General features: G+C 46.4%; 2 protein-coding genes across 3 annotated transcripts in view; both read left to right on the forward strand.

Annotated features, from left to right (window-relative positions):
* The first annotated feature begins 2592 nt into the window (after positions 1-2592).
* Positions 2593-7972, forward strand: Srsf6 (serine and arginine rich splicing factor 6). The gene is made up of 6 exons (XM_021151078.2): positions 2593-2857; positions 3073-3221; positions 4504-4628; positions 4730-4938; positions 5093-5176; positions 5276-7972. The coding sequence occupies exons 1-6, from the start codon at positions 2751-2753 to the stop codon at positions 5619-5621; spliced, it is 1020 nt and encodes a 339-aa protein (XP_021006737.1). The 5' UTR covers positions 2593-2750; the 3' UTR covers positions 5622-7972.
* A 6172-nt stretch (positions 7973-14144) lies between these two features.
* L3mbtl1 (L3MBTL histone methyl-lysine binding protein 1) overlaps positions 14145-18677 on the forward strand; it is a 34806-nt gene continuing 30273 nt past the window's right edge. The window contains exons 1-4 of one of the 2 annotated variants that reach the window (XM_021155694.2): positions 14145-14246; positions 15131-15298; positions 17818-17963; positions 18319-18533. In XM_021155694.2, the coding sequence (XP_021011353.1) occupies positions 17828-17963; positions 18319-18533 (351 nt within the window). In that variant the 5' untranslated portion in view covers positions 14145-14246; positions 15131-15298; positions 17818-17827. Of the gene's footprint in view, positions 14247-15130; positions 15299-17582; positions 17964-18318; positions 18534-18677 lie in introns of those variants that run through there. The other variant, XM_029469373.1, reaches the window with a different exon arrangement.

Here is an 18677-nt window from a genome sequence, read left to right on the forward strand (position 1 = left end):
TCCCCCTGCCTCTGCCTCCAAAGTTCTGGGGGCAATTTGGAGATTAAAAGTATATATATATATATATATATATATATATATATAATTATTTTTATCTAAAAGTGTGTATGTGTTTAGAGGTATGTACTTGTGTGCGTGGAGGCCCACAAAAAGCCAGAGGCATTGGATTCCCCCTGCAACTAGAGTTATAGATGTTTGTGAGATACTTGAATTTCATTCTAGGTACTCAGCTTAGGTCTTCGGCAGCAAACCATTGAACCTTGCTCAGTTGACTGATCCTCTTGCCCGGAAGTCTGATCTGCTAGTGTTACAGGTGTGCACCACCGCATCTGGTTCAGAAGATTTTAAATGAGGGTTTGGACTGGCTTGGCACCAATTACACAAATCTCCCGAAGACAAGCCTCAGAGATCTATCTGACTGATGGCATGGATGGGCAACCTCTGCTGCATTCCACACAAATACTCTGGGGTGGCTGTGTTAGTTGAGATTTCACATGGTAACAGAATCAGTTGGGGGTGGGGGGTGGGGGGAGATGTGATCGAACCTGTAGGAACTGGCTCTCATTGATATTGAGGCTCTGGAGTTCCAAACTAGCATGTGCATCAAGTGTGGAGGCCAAGGGTCACCTCAGGTGTCATTCCACAGGAACAGTCAAGCTCCAGAAGCAAGCAGTTTCCCAACAGACCCTTCCCTTCCTTGTTTTTAAGACAATGCCTCAAACTTAGCCAAGGCTAATCTAGAACCCATAGCAGTCCTCCTACCTCAGCTCCCGGATCCTGAGAGCAGGCATCAGATACTGCACCTGGCTTATCTGGCTTTTCCCTCCCATAGCCCACTAAAAAAATAAACTCTCATGCCGCACACTTGCCATTTCAGTTTATACTGCTTTTGCAAAGTGCCAAGTTAGGTCGGCAACAGGACTCCCCAGTGCTGCTGATCCAACTAGGAACTTTGGAAGATAAATGATCTCATGGGTTGTCTTATATTTGTGTGTGTGTGTGTGTGTGTGTGTGTGCTCGCGCGCACATGCATGAAAGTAGAAAGGGAACTATGTGAAGGAAGCAAGGGTAGGGGAAGAGGGGAACAAAATATGGAAATAGGGTAGGAGAATTACAAATACTGGCTTTTTCTTCTCGTGTGGAATCCAGATGTGTGTTTGCTTTTACAAATAATTTTAAAATGTGTTATCATCACATTTAGTTATTTATTTATTGAAGGCATGACACGAATCAAGAGGTCAGAGGACAACTTGCAAGAATTGTTTTTGTTTTTGTTGTTCTACCGCGTGGGTCTCTAGGATCAAAGTCTGGTCCTCCAGGTTGGCAGCAAGCACCTTTACCTGCTGAAGCAGTCTTCTCACCACTCTCAAATAAATTTTAACAAGTTTTTAGAAATTGACAATTTGATAAGAGAAAACTGTTAATGTGTTGAATTCATTCTGTGTTCCGTGAATATTTTTAAAAGCTGTCTATATATATATATATATATATATATATATATATATATATATTGTATTTTCTAACTTAAGGAAGTTCTCTTCCCTCCAGAGAATACTATTAACTCATCTCCCCGTGTGCTAGCAACATTGCCGGTCTGCCCCAGAGGACAGAATCGCCTCTCATCATAGCTGAAAAGCCTGAGGCTGCCCAGATTCTGGGCAGAAAACAAATTCCTAAAGAGCAGGTACTAACTCAATGGCAGTCTTTTCTCTCAGCTTTCCTCACACCGTGCTCTGCTTTCGGTTTTCTTACCTCTCTAGCCAAACCTTCGCCGTGCTTTGAGTACTCCCAAGGCATGCTCCTTGATAGTCAATTAACTTTACTCCAGGGCAGTGGGGCTGTTTTAACTCTACAGCGTTAGATGTCACCTCCATAAACTCCTAAGTGTGTATTTCTGCTTCATAAATAGTTTGCCTTCGGATCCAACCAGGTTAAGAACAGTATGGATAGGAAAGGGGATCGGGGGTCTTGGAAGACCACCAGGTCTGATCCCAAGCTCCGAGCACCCGCCTGTTGGTGCATGGGGCCCAGCCATGCTCCCTTTGTGAACGGCCACGGCGAGAGCGGGATTCAGAGCTGTCAGAGCTCGGAGCAGAGGGAGGGATGCCATCCAGACCAACCACACCACCTCCCCTGCTGGTCACTAAACCTCGGGGGCAGATCCCGGGCTGCTAAGAAACTAAGGAACCGACCGACTCCCTTGAGCGTGTACTCATCGAAATCAGCGCGAGAAACCCGCTGAAGGGACAGAGCAACCTTTTTTTTTTTTAGTAGACCAATCAGAGACCAAGATGGCCTAGACTGACAGCCCGGACAACCAATGAGAAATAGAATTCGTTCTCCGCGTGCCTGGGCACAAGAACAGTTTATTAGTAGGCACGACTCAAAAGATCCGGGCCTTGGCTGTTTACGCTGATGGCTGCACAGCGCCAGGGGACATCACAGTAGCGAAATCAACTCCCAGCAAGCCCCGCACGCGCCGCGGGCCGCCCCAAGCCGTCCCGAGCGGTCCGCGGCGCGGGAGAGGACGTGCTGCGCGACGACGTCACGCGCCGCGCCGCGCCCCGCCCCCGGGCACTTATAGCGTAGGCCGGCGCGCGCGCGCGCACCATTGTGTGGCTGACTCGGCCGCCGCTGCGGTGTGAGGCGCGTGTTCGGGCCTTCGCCGTCCCCGCACCCGCACCGCAGCCCTGCCCCGCGGCCCGCCGCCCCTCCGCCAGCCTCCCGGAGGACACCCGTGGGCCACGGTCATGCCGCGCGTCTACATAGGACGCCTGAGCTACAACGTCCGCGAGAAGGACATCCAGCGCTTTTTCAGCGGCTACGGCCGCCTCCTCGAGATCGACCTCAAAAATGGGTGAGTCGGGTCTGGGAGGCCGCGCCCCGCGGCGGAGAGAGGTCCCCCAAGGACCCGAGGCGGCCAAGGCCGCGGCGCCGCGTGGCAGGGCCTCTAAAATGGCGGCGGCGGCGCCCCGAGCGCGCGTGCGCGGGGGGGAGGGCGCGGGAGCGCGCGGCGCCGGCTAACGACACGCCCGCCCGCCGGTGCGCGGCTCGCGCTCCGCCCCTCCGCAGGTACGGTTTCGTGGAGTTTGAGGACTCCCGGGATGCCGACGACGCCGTGTACGAGCTCAACAGCAAGGAGCTGTGCGGCGAGCGCGTGATCGTAGAGCACGCCCGGGGCCCGCGCCGCGACCGCGATGGCTACAGCTACGGAAGCCGCAGTGAGTCCTTACCCCCGCGCGCTCCGCGTCCTGGGTACCTGGGGGGGGCGGAGGTTGGGGGCACAGGGCGGGTGCAGTCACTGGGGTGGGCAGGGTGGGACCTCCCCAGCCCGGGCAGGCGCGGAGGTCGGGGTTTGTCGACCCTGGGTGTTCCCGGGGCCCCTCTACCTCCACGCATGCCCGGGTAGCCGTGGGACACCGGAGCGCGGGGAATGGGGTCGGGTGGCCGGTTGACTTAAGTTTGGAGGAGTGGCTTCAGTTGGCCCTCTTTGGCACTGACTTGGGTTCTGCCATTGAAAGCGAGGGCTGGCTGTATTTGTAGTATGCCCCTTTGCTTATCTGTCAGTGCTGGTTAGCTAGCGTTGAGGAAGTTTCGAGGAAGGCTGGGGTGGAGGTGGGGCCGGGGGTGGGGAAATGGGAGGAGCTTGAAGTCTAAGTCTTAGGAGCTAGGAGACTTGATGGGGGGCAAAGAAAATGCCATTTTAAACTAAGTAATGTGGCATAGTACCACAAAGTAAATCTAAATAAGCTTTATGCTGTATTTGAAATAGTTGGGGCATGTTACTGGGAGGGGGTTGGGGGGATTTTGGTTATGTGAAATGTTTAATGTTGAAATTGTTGCATGTTGAATTCCAACTTTTTAACAAGTCCTTGATGTTTCAATTTGAAAGTGACCAATGGGGCTGAGGCTGTGTCCACTGAGGCTAAGATGACTGCCTTTCCTGATTGGCCTTGGCTTTTCCATACATTGTGTGACCCTTGCCCTATGACCCTTTGGCTGACCTTACCGGAAGCCATGACGACAGCAGCCTTTTGCCATTAGACGCAGGGTGATGGTGAGGATTCCAAGGGTTAGACAAAACTGGTTAATCTGAACTAGGTGACTGTTACCTTGCGTGTTTTGTGGCCAAACCACCACCAAAAACCTCACACTGTGATGTAAGTACTTAGTGTAACTAGTAAACATTTTTGTAAAATGTAGAAATGCATGTAATCAGTTAAGTTTTATATTTTACAATGTTCTGTAAAATAAAACTTAGCGAGGTAAATTGAATAAAGGAGCAGTCACTCTCTAACAGATTGTAGGAGAGGTTTAGTTGGGTTTAGTCTATTTGACTTGCCCTTAATTTAATTTGTGGCAAATCACAAATGTATCGAGGGTTTAGCAGTATAATAGCAAAGTCCTACTCCAGTAATAAACGTTGCTATGTTTGTACTAACTTTCAAAAACATGCATGCCTGTCATTGCAACGCATCTAATTACTCCCTTCATGTGATAAAGGTGGTGGAGGTGGATACAGCAGTCGGAGAACTTCTGGCAGAGACAAATATGGACCACCTGTTCGTACAGAGTACAGGCTTATTGTAGAAAATCTGTCTAGTCGTTGCAGTTGGCAAGACTTAAAGGTATGTACCTGGGGTTTAAAAGACAGCAGTTACTTTCCTTAAGAGTTGGCTACATGGCCTTGCTTTAGATTTCTGGGGCTTATCAGTCTTAACTGTTTTAGGATTTCATGCGGCAGGCAGGAGAAGTGACTTATGCAGATGCTCACAAAGAACGAACAAATGAGGGTGTGATTGAATTTAGATCCTACTCCGACATGAAGCGTGCTTTGGATAAACTGGATGGTACAGAAATAAATGGCAGAAATATTAGGCTTATTGAAGATAAGCCAAGAACAAGCCATAGGCGCTCCTACTCTGGCAGTAGATCCAGGTAACGAGGACTGGGGGGAGGCTTGTCTTTTCCAGTTGTTGCCTAGTTGTATTTACGGTGTTTCTTGGTTGTAGTAAGCAGATACTCCAGCCACAGATGGGTAGTTAAAACATATTCTTGAAAAGATTAAAACATCACTGTCTCTTGTGTGTAGATCACGGTCTAGAAGACGATCTCGGAGTAGGAGTCGCAGAAGCAGCCGCAGTAGATCTCGAAGTATCTCAAAAAGTCGCTCCCGGTAAATAATGTGGTATTGGGTCTCTTAATTTTTACCACTTGATGGAGTGTAGGTGTTTTCTGACAAGATACTGAAAGAAATCTGGCTTTTCTTGTACAGATCTAGGTCTCGGAGCAAAGGTCGATCCCGATCCCGCTCAAAAGGCAGGAAATCCAGATCAAAGAGCAAATCGAAGCCCAAGTCTGACCGGGGCTCCCATTCCCACTCGAGAAGCAGGTCTAAGGATAAGTATGGGCAGTCGCGCAGTAGGTCCCGGTCTCGGTCCCCCAAAGAGAACGGCAAAGGAGATATAAAGTCAAAGTCCAGATCCCGGAGCCAGTCTCGGTCCCACTCGCCTCTACCTGCTCCGCCCTCAAAGGCTCGGTCCATGTCCCCTCCGCCAAAAAGAGCTTCAAGGTCCCGTTCTAGATCTCGTTCGAGGTCCAGATCAAGTTCCAGAGATTAACCCTGAACTCTACGTTCTTTGCACACTATAATGGAACACTTTCCTACTTGCTTAGGCAGTTACTCTTCCGAGTTTGTACTCGCCTCTTCTTTAAGAGGATTTCCTGAAAAGGGAACACCGGAATTTGATTTGTGGCCAAATTTAATGAGAAAAAGATGAGGTTCTAAAATGGTGGTATGAAGCCCTCTCCCTTCTTTGTAGAATTAAGATAATTTTGATTTTGTAGCCTTTGAGCTAAAATAACTTTTGTAAAGATTAAGCTCATTTAGATTTTTTTTAAAGTATTGCAGCAGGATCTGCTGCAGGGTTCTGTTGTTTTGTTTTGCTTATTTTTAAATTAACTGTTCAAGCTTTGAATACTGCAGGCTTTAGAGGGAGAACCCAAATTTTCAATTATGTTGGCTTTTTATAAAGCTTGAGTTATGTAAGATTTAAATAAAAGTTTGCTACCAAGGTGATTGCCTTATTGACTAGGTCACTCCTAAGGCCCTGCCTGCCATGTGTGGAGACAGTGTAAATTCTACGTGAGTGTGAAACAAGGCAAGTCTCAGACCAGCAATAAATTATTCAGTTTGGCTAACCTTATTTTGTGCTGTTAATCTACCAAAGTGTTTTGTCTATCCCTTTAATAAGTTGAATTAAAAGTAAAAGGAACTTTGTAGTTAGTGCCACAAGATAAATAAAAGAAACTAAAGGATTACAATTTGAACTTTTCAAGAAGTGGGTCCTAGTACTTGGGATCTTGTTATATCTGTGCTCTGGAGGTGGTCGCGTGATTAGTGTTAATGTATGGTTTGGTGGTCTTTAATGTTTTGAAAAACAGAATTAGAAATTTAGTTATTCAAAGTTGAAAAAGCATATATGCTACATTTTCTGCTGAAAGGTGATTATATTTAACAGGTGCTTAGACATTTGGCTAAGATATTTTCCAATCAGTCCCCTTTGTATTAGTGGGGCATTTGTGGTTAGTTTGAAAAACAGTGACATGGATAAACTAAAATGCTTCATACTTTATAAGTAAAGCGTTACGAATGCTGTGGAAACCAAGTTAAAATAAATAGTGCAAATGTGTAGGAATAACTCGATTGTAGTTTCCATACATCCGAAAGCCCAGTTAGTTGAAACTGCAATCAACAATTACCTTACAGCCTTTCCATTATTCAGACATTTGTGAAGTCATTTCATCCCAAACACTTAGCCTCATTCTTTAGTAATGGTGTAGATGGATTGGCTCAGGTTTAATACCTTCCTTGTCTGTTATTATATAATCTAGCAAAAATTGGATTATAGATTATAACGTACATAGAGTTGGTTTGTAGGGCCAAATAATCAGAGGACATGCAATAAGGCAAGGCTGTGTGGAAAAATAGAGGTTCAAGGGCCTAGGTAGGTGTCTATAGCTGGGAATACTTGGGAACAGGGGAAGGGGAATGTTTTCAAGACATTTATCCTGTTAGAAAATCTTACAGACTAGCTTTAGGAACATAGTGTCAAACAAAGCTGCTGCTTTAGTCTTTTCTTTGATGCTTTGTTTAGATGTTTATAAGAAATAGGTTTATTTTTCCAGTGTAAATTTCAGAATTTAAAGAAAACTGGTTGTAGTTTACTATTTTACCTACTTAAAAACAAATGTGATGGCTCTTTAAGAATTGGGTTTGACCAAAGTTCTCTTTATTTTCAGGGAAAACTAAAAGCTTTCTGAGCCACAGCCTTTTAAAAGGGGAAAGGCTAATAGTAAAATTTGACTTTCTGACTGCATGCAACTGCTGGGCTTGCCTTCTGTTAGTGTGGTAGTACATGACAGAGGCATTAGACTATTTTTTAGCTGCCCTCATAAATATATAATGAATAGGTGAATGCCAATACCCATACAGTTTTTCTAGTGGGGACAAAGGCCATTTTATTTGAAATTTAGGCTTTCATGCCTGTAAACTCTCGTTATTAAATGCACTAAACAAACAACTGCATTTAAAGCATTGGCCTTAGCAGAATTGACTGACTTAAAGTGTTTTAGTTTCTTACTGATGAGTGAATTCAGTTCCCTACCAACTAATGCGCAGAATCGAAGAATCCATCCTGCACACATTGGTTGGTGCCCTGGGTGGAATATCAACGACACCAACTGATAAAAGAGCACAAGAGAAGTGGGGAACATCTTGAGTCCTGTTGGACGTGATAGTGTTTCTTGATCTGTATGCCACAGTGCCTTTATGGCCAGTTTGAGTCCTACCTACTTCAGCCTTTATGTTCCCACTCCTCTTGTGTTAACATTGCTTTCATCTTGGATATTTTTTTTCTACTTTGTTAACCTACTTTATGCTTTATCTCAATAAAATGCTTACCAAGGGAAAGACTTGTTCTTCATTTATTGTGTTGTCCCTTGGCACCAAATAATTGCCAGGTAGTTCTTTTTGAAGTAGAGTTAACCATTAGCTACCATTGATGTGTTCTCTTGTTTTAGCTCTAGAAAGCAGGGTTTGGGGACTTCAAGTAAGTAGATGGTTTGTTTTATTTTCATGTGTTTACTCATGTCCATTTTTATCTGTAGTTGACATTATTCAACACAGTCAACTTAGGAAGTTTTAAATACCTGAACTGCTTAACCTAATGTCCCTTAGTCCTGGACCTAGGGCACACTTATTCTTTGCAAGTTTATCTGTCAATACCATTGTAGTCCCATTGCTTAACCTGGTTCTCAGAAGCTTTGCCTGTGGTTGACCTGATTTTGGATACATGATGTGGAACCAAGTGTGGGGTTTCATTTTGTGTTTATAGAAATAATCCAGGGCTTCATGTGTGGCTCAAGTTGAGCATGTGATCTTAGCAGGTACACAATCCTCGTTGGTGTGCAGCTCTCTCACACAGACTCATAGGGTCAAGTTATAATATAGTACACACTTTTGATAGCATGAGAAGCTAAGGCAGGATGGCTCTGGATGTAATTAGCAAGAAACTGTCGGAAGCAGACACTTCTTGGAGTACAAAATAATTTGAGGCTAATTAATTACTATTAATTGGAAGTCACCACTATTTACAGTATTCTATTTATATCTTATACTAGTGTGTATGTGTATATATACATACATAATCTCACTAGTTACAGCGAAGGATGACTTTGGACTTGACCTTCAGGAAGTATTACTAACAAGGACTTTATCACAGCTGACTTGTCCCTTCTTTCTTAAGATAGGTACCACCCATTCAGAGCCTGCCTCCAACTCTGCAATCCTATGTCCCACCTCATACTGCTGGGGTTTATACATCAGCTACCACACATCTGTCTGGTTTGTAACAGTTGTTCATACCATGAGTAATAAGTAGCATGATTTTACTCAATTCATGATAATAGAGTTCTGCCTTAAATAATGAGTAATCTGTTCGATAAATATTCTGTTAAATGAATACATTTTTCAAAATTGAAAGTTTTAGTAATTGACACTAGTTTGATCAGAAAGGAATTTCAGTTCCAAAATAAAAGGAAGTGTGGCAAAATCCATCTTTGATAGCAGGATGTATGTAGTACTGTTACTTTAGAGGCTCTTCTTGACAGAAAGGGGTTTTAGGATTTTGTTTTTTTAGGAAAAGGCGAAAAGAATAGTAAAGTAAGCTCAGAAGTTCCCGTGATCTGAAAGAAGTATGCCCCTCGCTCAGGGCCAGAACGGGATATGGAGAGTTGTTTTGTGTAAGCATGAGGAAATGGGCTAGCTATATCCCCAACTATAAGATAGTGTCTAATAGTGAGTGTTCTTAAAGACAGACACTTAGTGCACTTGCCTCAGTCATTAAATAGTAACTGCTTCAGAGTTGAGCCCTAGTTATCCTAGCCAGTTAAAAGTAGACAAAGCAGAGATTTTGTTCATTCATGAATGATTTTTGTGTACTAAATATGCTATATTCCTGCTTTGAGGCAGTTGCTCTGACCTAGGTGATCTTCAGTTCACAAAAGTATTCCCTCGACCTGCTGAGATCTGAAATTACAAGCATATGCCATAACATTTGACTATTGCTGTTACGTTTATACTGAGTTTAAAACAAGGATAGTGGAATGAACCCTGTCCACTTAAGCATCTACCTTTAACAATATATACCTGGCACTTCCAATTTTGAAGGTAGCCTTGACATTTAATGCTAATATAGAACATAATTCTAGAGGGCATCTAAATCTCCAGTCTTGCCAAATGTGGCAAAGACCTGTAATCCAGCATAAGGTTATTTTTGAGATAAGGATCTACATGGGTAAGATTGTCCCAAAAGAGAGGAGTCCCATTTTTCCATTGTTTCGTATTGGTCAAAAATAGATGAATGTTAGGTAGTTTCCCAGTTTTGGTTTTGCTAGTTAGAATCTGTCCTGCGTTTGCTTTAAATGGGTAGATTCTAGGTAGTTACCATTTCACCTAGACCACCACCTGGGAACTTGGTGAAAATCCACAGCTTCTCAGGTCCCAGCCCTGAAAACACTTGAGTAGAATCTAGTCTTACATGGCCCTAAAAGCTCTGAAGAAGTTGTGAAATTTTGTAAAAGGTGTTGGTTTGCACTGCTCTGCACTAGGCCCAGCAGGACAAAGTGAAATCATTCATGCTGAAGTCATTGACAGTCTGGCTGGTACGTATATGAATGTCAGAGACTGCTTTCAGGAGTCCTGTCCTGTGTTCTGGGAATCTGAACCTAAGTGACCAGAATTAGCAAGTTTTGTTAGCCACTGAGCCATCTCCTGGCCTTGGTGGTGGTCTGGTGAGGAATTGGAGTATTCCCTCAGCAGTACATAGTTCTTCCCCCCCAGTTTACCATCTGATGACTAGTGTACTGTACTGACTCTAAGGCATGAAGAGCAAACTCACTATAGGTGAGTATTGGGACACTTCAGTGCTCAGCTTAGGAAGTTGGAGCTAACCAGTTGCATCAATGAGTATAAAAGGAAGTTCTCAAAAGTTCCTAAGTGAAGTCTTATGTAATTGTACTGTCCCTTTTGAACTATTTAGCCAGCTTGGTGAAAGGTCACATGTTCATGCTTATTACTAGCCTGTGCAAACAAGGTGGACATGGGAAAGAGAAGGGAAGTCTTATTAGTCCAGCCTTCCCCCTCAGTGGGGGGGGGGACCTGTTTTTTGCCAGGTGTCATTGCAAAGGCAAATGAGCACTGAGTGCTTATGACCAAAAAGGAAGTAACAAGCAAGAGGGACTTATAGCAATGGGCCTTGAGGTTGCAGGGCTGGATTCCATTGTCACCCTGTCCTGTATCTGAATGCTTGATTCAGCTGGATTACCTGTCCAGAGCATCTGGAACCTTGTACATTTTTAAAGGACCTGATCATACTGAGTCATGGCTGCCCCATAGTTTTTCCCCTCTATTCTGCACTACTAAGACATCTCAAATCCCAGGCTTCCATGGCCTGTGGATGGGTTCAAAAACTGCTGCAGAGATGGGGGCAGTGGTGGCCTACGCCTTTAATCCCAGCACTCGGGAGGCAGAGGCAGGCGGATTTCTGAGTTCGAGGCCAGCCTGGTCTACAGAGTGAGTTCCAGGACAGCCAGGGCTACACAGAGAAACAATATCTGGGAAAACCAAAACAAACAGACAAAAAAAACATAACCTGCTGTAGCATCTGCAGTCTAAGGGCAGGCTTATGAGCCAAAATTATGAGCTCCCCCTCCTATGGTGACTAGCTTGGGAAAGCTCTCCGGCCATTGCTTTGGATTGAGCTCAATCACTAGACCCAAAAATAAACAAAAAGCCTAGACCAAAATGGGAGTCTAAGAGATGGCTCAACAGGTAAAATCACCTTGCCACCATGCCTGACACAACCTGAGCTCAATCCTTGAGAGCCACATCATCCAAAGAGAACTAAAAGCTGTCTTTTGGACACATGAGCATGTGTGTGCTTACAAAACTTAGAATGTGTAAACACAAACCAAACTAAGTTATTCCTGGTACAATTCTGTTACCAAGCCAAATTTCCAAACAGGCCATTCTAAGTCACAAGAAGGCTAAGTAGTTGAGAGCATGCGCTTCCCTTCTAGAGGACCCAGGTTCAAGTCCAGCACCCACGTGGTGGTTCAACAACTTCAGTTCCAATTCCAGGGGATCCAGTCATACACAAGACCACAGACATAACTTGCAGGTAGAACACTCATGCATACAAAGTAGTCTGAAGGTAACCTAACAATACCAGAACTGGGCTCAGTCATTCCTGCCTCAGGCTCCCGAGTCACCAAGACTACATGAATATGCCTTTGTGCCCTGATATTCTCAAGTTGTACATACATCTCTGTAGATACTATTCTCTCTACTGAATAGGTCTGATAGTTAAATGGGCACTGTGGTGTAGTACATTGAATTCTACAAGTGAATGACTTGGCCCAGGACTGGTTTTCTATTACCTTTCTGGCTTCTGTATGACTGCCAAGAGGGTAGGCCCAGGGAGACGATGGAGCAGGTAAAAACTTGCTGCACAAGCTTGGCATCAGTTGGATCCCTGGTGGAAGAAAAGAACTGACTTCCCAAAGTCTTACTCTGCTCTCGTCATGAGCCATTGGCACATGCCGGCTGCATGCACACACCATATACACAGAATACTTTGTAAAGGATGGGGCAGACCTAGAGTTCCAATGCAGATGGGTATGAGCTTAGGGATTTGATCTCCATGGATGACTGACTTGTCTCCACTAAGCGCGGAGCATCCAAGTAAATGATTTCTGAGCCCCACCCCAAATGGCCTGTGTTTTCCTAGTCCTCCACATAGTCTAGTAAGGTTATCACAGGCCGATTTCATGGTCCCCAAACACCAAATTTGGTGTTCAGCCAGAGCAACAAGAGCCCTAAACCACTGAGCGACCTCTCTAAGCCCTCTGGTAGTATCTTTATGCAGCCCTTGGGTTTCTGTTAAGATTACCAGTTTGCACAGTATGATGTGTCTATAGAAGCAGAAACGTTTTCACACAGGGAGGGCAAACCCCTGGTCTTCTGAAATCCTTGAACTACTGAATCAGTGACTTCAGTTCTGATAGAAACAGGAAGTATGGGCTGCTTCCAAACAATTCCCTCCATACCTCTGTATGGCAACACCATCTGGGCCCACTCTTGGGAAGAAGGTGGACTATAAAGGAAACATTTGGACTTCCTCCTAAAAGCAGGCAGGAGCCCGCAGGGTAAAGTGAGCATAGGGGCAGAGCTGCCCACATCACTTCAGCCTAGAAGGGTCTCTCCATCCCTGAGGGTGCTGGAATGAGCAAGTCAGGTACAAGACCAGTTACTATGTAAAAGAGCAAAAAATAGCAACTGATGTCTATGAGCTGTCTGGGTCCCACCTGCTCAAATTCATTGCATCTATTTGAATCACTAAAAAAGATTTGTAATTGAGAAGCCATGTGTTCAAATAGGTTTACCACTGTAATACTTAACCATTTTGAAATCTTTAAATAAGTAGAGTCTGGATAGAAATAAGAGAACTGGTGTGTGTAAAGAGTCTTCCATGGATATGGTTATCTCCATCCTTCTCTGACTAATCTTGTTCCTAAAAATACAAAGTGATTAAAACCGTGGAGGCAAAGCAGAACACATGTAACGAATAGTTAAGATCTACATAAATTTAAACTTGATCACAGCAATTGGGAGAATATACCATTTAAATGAGTATTTTTCATCCGGGCTAAGTCTAAAGATTTGGCTGATGGTTACCACCTAAGCCAAATAGACCTGTTTTCTGCAAAATAAGGGAGTAGAATTAAAAATCAGTGTGTAAGCGGGAACTGGGGCGCTGAAGAGTTAACCTCTTTCACATGGATCAGTCAATCAGAAGACATTAGTACCCACTGCTCGGAACCAAGGGTTCTAAAAAGTGGTGGGTCTCCTTCCTAGAGTGCGGGGTCTCTTAAACTCCTGAGTTACTCAAGTCTCTGATGATACAGACGCAGTAGTGGTGCCAGAGTTAGAACCAATAAAAGCGGTCTAGTAGCGACAGATCAATTAAGGAAATGGAAGGCACAAGAGGAGCCTTTTGCTTTGAGCACATTTGCTCAAATCGACACAAAAGGAACCATTCTCGAACTCTAGACTCATGATAGTCTTCCAATGTTCAATGGAAGCGCAGAAGGTACAGTGAGTGATGTTTCCAGGGCACATCGTCAACCAGTGGGTCATCCAAAGCCTGGTGCGGCTGGGGTTCTTGATGCCAAGCCAAGCCCATGGCTTCCTTGCTCTGGCTGTGCGTGCTCTTTACCCATCCTAGGAGTTCCCTGAAACTCCTTAAGTCCCCTTCTCCAAATCGGGAACCCGACTTAGGAAGGGTTGCAGCCTTGCCGGGTACAGACCAGCTGGAGGAGATCCATCAGGCTGCCTGCTTCTCCCGGCTCCGTGGTTCCCAGGATACTATAAAAATCTCCACCCACTTCTCCAGAGCAGCAAGCGGGTTTTACAGGGAAGAGGCAATTAAGCCTGCAGCCCCAGGCTCCGACGGAAAGCAAAAGCTGCAACCTAGGCCATAGCCATGCAGACCCCCCACTCCAGCAAAGGAGCTCGGCGCCGGCTCTGCAGGGAACAGGCCCGCCCCCCTGTGTGCGCAGGCGCGCGCCGCACCAGGCTCCCACGGTCGGTCGCTCGGTGCGGGCGGCAACCGCTAGCCATGCAGGTAAGCACGGGGCAGTGGTCTCTGGCTGGGCGCTCCCAGGTCGCCACACCCCAATCCCGGTCAGCACGGCGAATCCTGGGGTGCCGCAGGCACCGCCCCAGGTCCTTTTCCAGCTCCTGCGGCACCGGCTGTGGGCTGGGGAGGTGGCTCCGCAGACTCTGGGCTGTGGCGCTGCAGGTGGGGGCTTGCTGGCTGCCGGCGAGCGAGCCCACTGACTCTCTGCATCCAGAGCGGTAGGGAGGGCAGAGCCTCGGCCTTGCAGAGAGATGCAATCAAGAGTTTTCCATTAATAAAAGGGTGTGGAGGGCGAGTGTGGGCTATCCATAGGCCATTTGGCAAACTTTCCACTGTAATTGATCTTCAATATTTTTAGCAGAAAACAGGATTTTTACAATTTTGGAAATAAGGGGGGGGGTGTGATGTAAAGAATTCCGCCATTTTAGCGGTTAAAAAGTAACCCTTAGGCAGAGCGGACAGATCAGTGACCGCCCCTCCCGCGACTGTCTGCATTAGTCCCAAGGAGGTGGGTGGGGGTTTTGGATACTCCAGCCGCGCAGGACTGCTTCTATCGGCTAGCTGCGGCAGAGAGCGAGCTGGGGGAACTCCCACCCCACCCCCAAGTGTGCTGTGTGCATCCACTACTACCTGCCCTGTTTCTCCAGCACCTACCACCGGGGCTTTTATTGGATGTCTGCTGTTTGTATTGTGGTCTCAAAAAACTCTGGGTAGTGTGTGTGTGTGTGTGTGTGTGTGTGTGTGCGTGCGCGCGCCTGCCTGGTGGCAGACAGGCATCTGTCAAAAACTCGACAGCAAGTGACAACAGCAGGGACACATTCAGAAATAGTTTATTGAGCATCTACTGTGTGCAACCACTCTTGTTTTAGGTAGGACTCCCTGGAATCATAGACCAGGTTTATGAGAGTAGCCTTGTGAAACCAGCAAGATTTGGCAGAGATGTTGAAATGCTGGCGTAGTCCTAGCAGAGGCCTCACAGCCTGAGGAGCAGGAAGCCCTGAACCAGAGATGGCCTCGCAGAGAGCCCTCAAATGAAGGTAAAGGCATGGGGTCTTTCTAGCCCTCTATGAACTAATCATCTATGGCTGACTGAGGGAGACAGCACTCGAGAGACACTTCCCGGGCCAGTGACTGACAGTTATCATTATGTTCCAGAAGGGTCTCACTCAATGCTTTTCTCTCATTGGCACGGGTCCCCTTTGCCCTCCCAACCTGTTTTGGTTCTCCAAGGCTCCACTCTTTTCCCTGTAGTCATTTCTCTGTCTCAAATACCATCGTCACACAACATCTTTCAAATCCGTCCCAGCGCCAACCTCACTCATCCTTTATCTTTAAAGTATAAGCCTCCCGAGAGCCCTTTGTCTTGGTGGCACCGATGGCCCCCAGAGTGCAGTGAAGTGCTGAGACCTGGCATCTAGCTGGACTAGAAAGGCCAGCTTCAGCTTCTTCTCTGAGACACCTGCTACGTGGGACTGGTTTTTGAAACAAAGTTTTTTGAATAAGCCACTCTTCTTGACCTCTCCAGTATTTGAAACAAGAGATTTGTTGTTTGTTTGTTTGTTTATTATATGTAAGTACACTGTAGCTGTCTTCAGACGCACCAGAAGAGGGCATCAGATCCCATTACAGATGGTTGTGAGCCACCATGTGGTTGCTGGGATTTGAACTCAGGACCTCAGGAAGAGCAGTCAGTGCTCTTAACTGCTGAGCCATCTTTCCAGCCCCGAGATTTGTTTTATTTAAAACAATTAAAAGTAAGCCGGGTGTGGTGGCACACGCCTTTAATCCCAGCACTCAGGAGGCAGAGGCAGGAGGGTTTCTGAGTTCGAGGCCAGCCTGGTCTACAAAGTGAGTTCCAGGACAGCCAGAGCTATGCAGAGAAACCCTGTCTCGAAAAACTACAAAAAAAAAAAAAAAAAAAAAAAAAAGTGATGCAAAGGTGGGGGTGGGGAGATGGCGCAGGGTTAAGAGCACGCGTTGCTCTTGCCTACGACCCAGGTTCAGTTCCCAGCACTCACGTGGTGTCTGACAACCAACTGGAACTTCAGTTGGGGAAGGGGGGGTGCCGCTTGAGGGGGAATATCAGAAGCCCTCTGGTGGCCTCAACAGGTACTGCATACACATGGTGCCCACAAACATTCCAGCAAAAGCAACCATACACGTAAAATCAAAGTAAATATTTCTAAGTGGTACAAACTCTTCAGCCATGAAAAGCAAAATAATTGGGACTGAAATTTGGGGGATTCTGGACTGCAAGTTTTAAACACTCGTTTTGTTTGACCCTGTCTACCTGTCTATACCACAGCTTTAGACTTTTAATGATAGACATCTATAACATATTCTGTGTTTTAGGGAGGAAAGCCTAGGAAATAAGTGAACAAACAAGGCGAGCAGGAGGGAAGGAGGGTGGGCATGAAACAGCAGCCATTGCACCTGATTTTGCAAGTAGGCAGGGTCCATGTTACTGGCTGGAAGCTGCCAAGCTCCCTGGAGCTTCTGTCTGAAGGGAGCGAGAGGATCCCTATTTGTTGAAGACCTTCTGGTATCACTCCGTCACATCCAGCATTTACCAAAGCCCCCTGAGGTAGGTGCCATCATCATTTTTATGTTATTTTATACTTAAGAATCTGGGGCTCAGAGTGGGAAAATTACTTATCTGCAATCACAGGTATTAAGTAAATGTAGAGACGCTGAGAGACCAATTCAAAACTCCGTCCTAAGCTAAGCCTCACACTCCTTCCTTATCATATATGCCAGACGCCATTGCCAAGTGCTGCTAGGAGGCGCTGAGTAGCAATCACACCACAGAATACAATTTCTTCTCTTCTCTTCCATTTCTCTCCATCCATCCCCCAACCTCTCTTCTGGATTTGAACACAGGATTCATGTTTGGTTAGTAAGTTAAAGCCCCCGGCTTCTGGATCTTGTGCTGACTAGGTCTCATATGCCACCCTTCTGCTATTCAGGTATGTGTATGTGTTTAACAGATGTTTCAGTGGAGGCTTTACAAACCCCCTTTCAACCGAATCCTCCACGGCTGTGCCTGGCCTTATAGGGAGTGGTGTATGGGGAAACACAAAAGGGCAGAGTCAGGGAAGATGTCACCTTCCACAAAGACCAATCCTGTTTGGATAGAGTAGAATATGGTTCATGAAGACTGAGTTCTCAAAGATAGGGAATGGAAGTGGAGGACCTAGAAAGTAGTGAATTTGGACTTAGCCTGGCCCTTGTCATTGGTCAAAGCCAGATCTTGGCCTGAGTCATGTATCCTATAATCAATTTTCATACACATAGTGTGCACGCTGTTAGGGGTTCCTCACACATACCACTATGCCCACCCTTACAAATAAAAGGCAGGGGAGGATGCAGGATCTGGCCAGAGTTCTAGCAATAACCTAGGTAAAGGCCAGGAGTCACAGCTGCTGCTGGCGTCCTAAAACGTCGTCTCAGAGATGAAACCTTTCTAAGTTGCTGGCTTGAGAATGGCCAGTTTCTCCTCCAAGAAGCCCCTCCTCTCCCTGTCCTCATCACCCTGGTGGCTGTGTTTGGTTTGTAGACACATCTGGATGGAGGGGCACACTGACATGGAGATACTAAGGACAGTGAAAGGGTCTTCCACAGGGGAGGTCAACGTGCACATGGTGGCCAGAGACAGCGCAGGTCTCCACCCCCAGCTGCCTACAACCGCCTTCATTATTCCTAGTAAGTCAGGCTCAGGGCTCTGGAGGGTCCACACTTGCTCAAGGTGTGGATGGTGGGTAAAGACATTACTTGTCACTCTGTTACTGGTTTTTTTGTTTTGTTTTATTGAGACAGGGTTTCTCTGTGTAGCCCTGGCTGTCCTTGAACTTGCTTTGTACATCAGGCTGGCCTGAAACTCAAGAGATTCCACCTAAATCTGCCTCCCAAATGCTGGGATTAAAGGCCGGTGCCACCACACCCAGCCTTTTCACCCTTCTAAAACTGTTTTTCACCTTTATATGCATGCGTGGCAGGAGTGAGGCCGGGTCACCAGGCTCATCATCTATGCTTTGTCTTATCTGTGTATCGTTTCTAGCCAATGCAGCTACCCTTGGTCTGCCTAACACTGCCCTGGATGTGCCCTACCCCCGGGAGCCAGTCCACGTGGGCGCCCTGGAGCGGGTGGCTGGCAGCGAACCCGTAACAGCTACTATTCTGCCACAGCTAAGCACCGGAACGGGGACCAATAGCACAGTCAGGCTTCTGGATTGGACTGGCGTTTCTGGATCTTTACCTGGTAGCGGCATGCGGGTCAGTCTCCATAAAGATTGGCAGTTGCAGGGAGGGGCCACGGGGCTTGAAGGCGGGGCTTGAGGCGGAAAGAGTAGAACCTGATAGAATCTAGAGGCTCAGAATGAGACTGGGACTGGACCCTGTGGTGGGGGAAGGGGGCGG

Source organism: Mus caroli, chromosome 2 (assembly GCF_900094665.2).
Source record: "Mus caroli chromosome 2, CAROLI_EIJ_v1.1, whole genome shotgun sequence".
NCBI classification, from domain to species: domain Eukaryota; kingdom Metazoa; phylum Chordata; class Mammalia; order Rodentia; family Muridae; genus Mus; species Mus caroli.

What these genes read in the sequence shown, in the direction of transcription:
- Srsf6 (XM_021151078.2), top strand. Translation starts at nt 2,751, where the DNA reads ATGCCGCGCGTCTACATAGGACGCCTGAGCTACAACGTCCGCGAGAAG. An exon ending in GAGATCGACCTCAAAAATGG is followed by an intron (nt 2,858 to 3,072) that starts GTGAGTCGGGTC and finishes GCCCCTCCGCAG; the next exon opens with GTACGGTTTCGTGGAGTTTG. An exon ending in TACTCTGGCAGTAGATCCAG is followed by an intron (nt 4,939 to 5,092) that starts GTAACGAGGACT and finishes TCTTGTGTGTAG; the next exon opens with ATCACGGTCTAGAAGACGAT.